The 7,579-nt window shown below is 35.0% G+C and overlaps 1 protein-coding gene across 1 annotated transcript; it reads left to right on the forward strand.

Moving 5' to 3' along the window:
* Positions 1 to 4,436: 4,436 nt before the first annotated feature.
* On the forward strand, positions 4,437 to 5,623 carry LOC133194331 (uncharacterized). Its single transcript, XM_061330308.1, has one exon. The coding sequence runs from the start codon at positions 4,437 to 4,439 to the stop codon at positions 5,181 to 5,183; it is 747 nt and encodes a 248-aa protein (XP_061186292.1). The 3' UTR covers positions 5,184 to 5,623.
* The last annotated feature ends 1,956 nt before the right edge of the window (positions 5,624 to 7,579 follow it).

The following is a 7,579-nucleotide window of genomic DNA, read 5'->3' on the forward strand; positions in this document are numbered from 1 at the left end:
TACATGAACATATCTCCCAAATCCGCATATCCCTATATTTTCCCTTTCAAAAATCAAAATTTATTATACTGTATATAGGATACCTTAGTACAATTCCAATCATATCATAAAGAAACTAATGATGCCACCTTTTATATAATCATCAATTTAATTAAAAAAAGATGTAAGATGCGCTCGCATATCCGAGTATATGAGAGGATCTAACATCTTATTTTTTTTAGATTTTATATACATGGTATTATTATCCATCCTTCGGATGAAACAATATAAACGAGGTCCTCTGTCGCAGTAGGTGCTGGCACAAAAAAGAACACTCACTGCTTAAAGGCCCTAAGTGCCGAGGACAGAACTAAATTTACAGCCCTCCATCGGCAAGTGGCGGCGTCTCAATATGAGGGAAAATTCTAGAAGGGACATTGGACATCCTAACAAACAAATCATTGAATGAAATATGTGAAGATAACGAACAGTATTCGAGCTCAAAAGTCCATTAAACTTTACAAAATAGGAGCAGAGCAAACACGAACCTCCAAAACATCAGAGGTGGGATCAGGTGCCATGGAGTAGTGAGCTTACCTCGTTTTAGAAATTGTTCATACGTAAAACATGCTATTCCGAATCGAATCAACTGAGAGATATAAACTCCGTATGCAGGTGATAAGGGTTAATTGACAATACGTCGTCGATATATCTAAATGTCGGGTTGAAGCCCACAGCAAATGTTTTCTTCTTTTCACGTATTAGATTTTGAACAAATTCTGCTTGATATGAATACAAAAATAGGTCTGCTAATAACGGGGCGCAATTGGTGTCTATGGGTATTTCCAATAGATTGATGGAAGACCTGGTCTCCAAAAACCACATAGATATTGTCAATCAGAAACTCGACCATTTTTTAATACAATTTCAGAGTACTTGTGTGTACAATCAGAATGTTTTTTAACAAAGTAATTTTGCAAAAGACCAATTACAAGGTAAGTAAATATCCGAATTTCATTTTTATTGAAAAAGCAGCTGTCAATGATATCAAAAAGCCTGGACTTTAATTATCGTGGGAAATAGTTGTATATAAAGTTGAAAAGTCGTATGTTTTTATGTTGTTGATTCTGGTAAAATTTTGAGATTTCAAATGTTCCAAAAGTTCCTTGGAATTTTTAAGTATCCACATCTGATTTACATCACTTTTCGAATATATTATTGCACAGTACTCTTGAAGTTTCTCCTTCACTACTGTTAATATCTTAGTGAGGAGAAAAGAAAGAGGATTGGTAGAACATTTACTGGAACCCTCTATATATCTTTGTTTGTAAGGACTTTTATGAAGTTTCCGAATCCAATATAGATATGATAATTCAAATTCATTTTTGTTTTTGGGAATATTAAAAATATTCAAAACTGACATATGATTTTGAAAAATCCCCTCCTTATAAAGGGAGTTATGAATATAAGTTGGATTACCACTCGTAGAATTTAATCCAAGTTCCTCTAAAATACATGTTATATAATGAGCCTTACAAACAAAGACAAAGTTGTTACCTGCTTTGTCAGCAGGGACCAGTACGTAGAGATCGTGTAATCTATCTCATTCTTTTTTTTTTTTTTTTTGGTCACTTCTGAATTACTGAATACAGAAGGATAGATGGTTTTCATATTGCCCCTCAATCGCTTAATGCGTGATTTTAGCATACATCTGATACACTTAATCCATTCTGACAAAGTTTCAAGGTCTTCTTTTTCATATCTGGCCCATCGCCTGGCGTAGACTTCTACATAATCCATAATATTTATGAAATTACGATGCCAGTTGAAGGATCGGGGTTCCCTTTACTTAGGACATTTTAAAATTATTGATCTAAGGTTCTCATTATTAACTCTATTTACGTCACCAGTAATAACGTGTCCAACAGGACTATAGTTGTTGGGTGAAGAAGAACATGAGCATGAAGGGGGGTTTTGTTTCAGATATTCGATATCCAGTTTTCTTGTAATTAAAGAATTTGGAAGCAATAGTCGATGTATATTTATAGGAAAAACAAGGTGTAGCCTTTAACTTGAAATATGGTGGAATACAAGACTAGACCCTTTTGTGATTAAGAATATTACTTATATTAACCGCGTCAATTCCTTTGCTGGGATATTGAAGTTTAAGGGAAAAAAAGGGTTGTTTTAGCTGCATTTTCTTCTGTAAGACGTGGCGGTTTAAAAAGCTTATGATTTGCAATATACATAATCACAGATCCGAGCCTGTATTCTGGTGTCGAGAAATCAAAAAATAGACTTTCTTTGACTTTCTTTGACGTTTTCAAGAAGACTTTTCAAAGGTTTCGAAGGGACAGAGTAAAGTTTGGTGCGAATGTGATGAAGACCTAACTGTTGATTTACATAAGGTAGTAATGAATCAAAGGAGTCATCGTGTGTTTAAGGTTTATTGTATGACAAATGTCCATGACTACGTTTACGTCTCTGTGTATGGTTAAGAAGTCCCACCACATTAACATTGTTACACTGTGGATTGGAAAGATTCCCAACACTATCGACATTATCATTGCATCCATACGAAAAGGCCGTCCCTAGTTTTCTAATCCAAAATTCTTCTCGTTGTCTACGGAAAGGTGTACTCAGTGGTGGACTGTTTGTATGATGGTAAATCTTTTCGAGAATTCCAACAGTTAACTTTCATTGACAAAATAGAATGATCAGGTAAATTAAAGTGCTTGTAGAAAAGCTGAATTCATACGATGTGTTCAGGAATTATAAACTTTTGCGGATATATTATACAAATTATTTATGTCATTTACCGATATGAACTTGTTTTATATCTAGTTTGTTATTTTAAGAAATTGCTGTCGACTTGCTAAATGATAATACATTTTAAAACGCTGACAAAGCTTTTAAAAGATGCAGACTTTTTTGGTAAGGCGCATTATTACAACTGCATTTGCTTTTACTTCTACATATGGAAATAAACAATTTCAAAACATCAAATTCTTCAAAATCTCTTTTCAGTTTTTACAAAATTTAACCCAACAAAAATAAATGATATTACAATACATACATATCAGCAAAGAAATTACAATATTCCTACAGGCACTGTACTAATATAATTCAAAGTCGTAGAAAAGTTATGCTGGGAAAGATATCCTACATATACCCTTTGTACTTGAATCTCCATAACCAACGTATAGGTAATGAATATTGAGAGACATACAATTAGTTTTGTAAATAGCTCTTTGTTGAAACAATTCTGAAAAGTGGAGATATAAGGATAGTCTCATAACTTTTGTCCTATGTTCACTTTTCATTAGTTCCATTTGCTTCCATACCTATACTTAAGTCCATTATATACATAAAAAAACCAAGATGTGTTCGTGAAACACTGATGCCCCCGTATGGCAACTAATAGCGAAGGTTTAACTTTCTTAAAAGCAAATAAAATATATTAGTACCCTAAGTAAGGTCTTATCACAAGCAATACACTTGTGAAAAATTAAAGTCCTCGCACCATCTGTTCAAAAGTTATGGCCAAGTTTAAACTTTTTTAAAAGTAGGTCAAACTCCAAGGTCAAGGTAAAAGAGTCAAAGTTGTTTGTATCTAAAGGAAGGTTTAGTCACAAGGATTACATATGTGAAGTACAAAAGCCCTAACCCTAACCGTTCAAAAAATAGGGCCAAAGTTAAAGTTTTTAAAACGTAGTTCAAACTCCAAGGTCAAAGGGTCAAAGTTGTTACTATCTTAAGGAAGGTCTTGTCACAAGGATTACATATGCGAAATATGAAAGCCCTAGTCCTAACCGTTCAAAAGTTATGGACAAAGTTTATGATTTTTAAAAGTAGGTCAAACTCCTAAGTCGAGGGTCAGAGTTGACGGTATTTAAAGGAATGTCTTGCAACAAGGATTACATATGTGAAGTACGAAAGTCCTATCTCTAACCGTTCTAAAGTTATGGCCAAGGTTAAAGTTTTTTTTAAGTAGGTCAAACTCCTAAGTCGAGGTCAAAGGGTCAAAGTTGTTGATAACTAATTGAAGGTCTAGTCACAAAGATTACATATGTGAAGAATGAAAATAAATTTCTTTTCGGTTACATTAAAAAAAAAATAATAAAAATTGGTTGGTGTTCTGGGGGGTCGAACCTGGTTGCTTTGGTGCTAGGGGCGGTGGGTGTATCGATTCGGCTATCCGGTCAGTAAGTATCTTATCGATACTTTCTTTTCATATCTATTATATGCTATTTTAATTTAAATCACTTTGGGGTCTATTTTGCGGCAGGTAGTAATTCGGTCTAAGGGTATTTAAACTCGTGCTTTTAGTTCTATTGTCATTCGACAAGTTAGCCACGACCTATAAGTTAGATCTACAGATGTCCGATTCAGACGGGAGCGAGCAATCTCCATGTGGTAGCCCGGGGATAAGTGTTCTTCCCGAGCAAAACTGACGTATGTTCAACAGCAATGAGTTTAGCCGTGCTCAGGATTACCGTTCGCAAACTTTGACTGAGAACCTTACTAACGCTGAAGCATTCCAGTTGTTCTCCTGTAAGTTGGACGCAGCTTTAGCTGAAAACAAAAAGCTGCTTTTAAAGGAATTAGAGGCCAAAAAATCAACCAGTTTTTCCAAAGAAAATTCTGTTGATTTCAAGTTGGAGCATCACAAAGAAAGGTATAACTTTTTAACAGATTTACAAAGTGACTTTGAAAGTATAGACAAATATATTGACTATGGTGATGTTTTGAATGCTAAAGAAATAATCAAAAAAGCTGTTCTTCGTATTAAAGACCAGAAAAAAGTTATCAGAATTGCAGATAAGTACGGTGGGGATGTGGCCAAAGAGTATATGGATGATCCAATTACGGAGAGTTCCGAAGAAAGTCAAAGACTTCGTCAAGCAGAAACCAGGGCTAAAAGGAAAAGGTTTGATAAGAGAAATTATAATAATCCTTTTCGTGCAGATAGCAAATTTTTCCAGCAAAGATTTACTCCTTACACCAGGCAGTTTGGCACATACGGGAATTATGGAGGACCTCAGTCTAGCCCCTACAGAATACAACCAAACCAGTGCCTGTATTGCAACGGGTTTGGGCACTGGAGTGTCAACTGTCCACTCAAGAAAAAGAGTCAACCCTTCGCGATCGGGAAGCCAACTTCAACACAAACCGGACCCTCCACAGATAATCAAAGAACCTAAACTGGCAGTTTCATTCCACAAAGGATTGTTTATACGGATGCAAGCAAGTACGCAGCCGCTGGTTACATTGTGGAATTCGCAGATAGTGTAGTGCATAAAATGTGGACTTCTGTGGAAGCTCTGAAGAGTTCTACCTGGAGGGAGATGAAAGCAGTTGAGACAACTTTAATTTCTTCTGCAGATAAGATTAGCAACAGAACTGTAAAGCTTTATACTGACAATCAAAATGTAGTTAAAATAGTTAATTCAGGTAGCATGAAAAAAGATCTTCATAACATCGCACTTAATATTTTTTCTTTATGTATTCAAAATCAAATAACACTAGAAGTAGAGTGGATTCCGAGAGATGAAAATAGAGTTGCCGATTATTATAGCAAAGTATTTGATTTTGATGACTGGTCTGTTTCTGATATCATTTTTCAATTTTTTAGTAAAAAATGGGGACCATATGATGTAGACCTTTTTGCAGATTGTAACAATTTTAAGGTAAAAAAGTTTTTCATTAAATTTTGGACGCCGGGGAGTTCTGAGGTTGATGCGTTTGCCTTTAATTGGAAATATTTTAACTCTTGGATCGTTCCCCCAGTTTCTCTTATTCCAGATGTTATTAATCATTTAAGTTTGTGTAAAGCGCATGGAACACTTATTGTGCCAAAGTGGACATCGTCTCTTTTTTGGCCTATGCTGGTAAATGTGGATGGAGAATTCAAAAATTTTGTGATTGACTATGTTGAATATGACAAGCCAAGAAATTTTTTCATTGCAGGATCTTACAAAGAAAGTGTTTTTGCCGGCGTGAAATTTTTCTCGAACGTTATAGTACTTAATGTTAATTTTGATAGTTAGACTTATTCAGACGCATTTGTTTTTATGTTCTAATGGTGAGACATTTATGTGTTATTTTCTGCTGGGAGTCGGGACTGATTTTTCTTTTTGCATTTTAAGGCTGAGAGCCTGATATGTGTTATGGTTGGCTGAGAGCCTGATATGTGTAATGATTGGCTGAGAGCCTGATTTGTGTAATAATTGGCTGAGAGCCTGATATGTGTAATAATTGGCTGAGAGCCAGGATCTACTTATGTTTTGTAGGCTGAGAGCCTGATATTTGTGATTGAATGGCTTAAGAGCCAAAAATGGAAGTTTTATATGCATGTTGGTTAAGGCATTAAAAAAAAAATTAAAATTTTATTCCTTTATGTTTTATTGTTTATGGTTTCAGTTCTTCAACCATTCACACTGGGCGGAATTGAGAACTCATGAAGAGGGGGACATTGCTACGCTGGCTGGAAATATACCACGTTTAATCGAGGCGTCAAAATCAAAGTCCACTTTACGTAAATACAAGACTTATTTTGCTAAATTCGAATACTGGTGTTCACTTCACAATATATCTTCTTTACCAGCATCGCCTGCAACAGTTTCTCTCTTCATTTCTCATCTTGTTCAGAGTAAATCGACATCTTCAGTGCTTACTTCCATTTTTTATGCAGTGCAATGGTATCACGAGAAAAATTTGTTTCCAAACCCGTGTATTGACAAACATGTGAAAATGACTTTTGAAGGAGCTTTGCGTACTCTTTCAAAAACTTCAGTGAACAAGAAGCAACCGATAACATCTAATATTATTTCCAAAGTTTCAGCTTAAAGAGTAATATGTCTGATTTATCTGATTTACATATTAGATTACTGTTTGTTCTTGGATATGCAGGATTTTTAGGGCCAGAGAGCTATGCAACATTAAGAGATCGGACACGTAACTAAGAAGTTCCAAGACTGATATTTACAGAAGGGGTAACATTGTGCATATAGCAAAACTTAACTCTGCTTTGTGTCCTGTTCAGTGTCTAATTGATCATCTTAGATTGGCTGGTATTCAGAAAGATTCTGATGAATTTATATTTAGGTCATTAAGATATTTCAAAAAATGTGATTCTCATAAGCTTGCTAAAAGTAACAAAGCCATATCTTATACTTGTGTTAGAGAACTTATTTTGAAATCATTGCAAGATGTTGGGGAGGATGCGTCAAAGTTCGGTGTACATTCACTTAGATCTGGAGGCGCGACAGCCGCAGCCAATTTAGACATCCCTGACAGACTATTTAAGGCTCATGAAGGTGGAAGAACGAAACAGCAAAGAATGGTTATGTTAAGGACAGTACAGAGAAGGTTCTATTTGTGTCAAAAAATTTGGGATTGTAATTAAATGATCTTTTCTTTACATTTTTTTCTCAGACATTTTTATTCGAATGTGGCTAACATTGTCGCCTCCTCCTATATTTGTGTTTGAGTTTTTATTTATGTAAAAAGAATAGGAAATAATTTATGTTCGGCTGAGCGAAGCGAAAGAGAACATAAATAAATTTCTTTTCGGTTACATTAAAAAATAATAAAAAAT

This window comes from Saccostrea echinata, unplaced genomic scaffold (assembly GCF_033153115.1).
Source record: "Saccostrea echinata isolate AGI-Se365-2 ecotype Australia unplaced genomic scaffold, CSIRO_AGI_Sech_v1 ptg000029l, whole genome shotgun sequence".
NCBI lineage: Eukaryota > Metazoa > Mollusca > Bivalvia > Ostreida > Ostreidae > Saccostrea > Saccostrea echinata.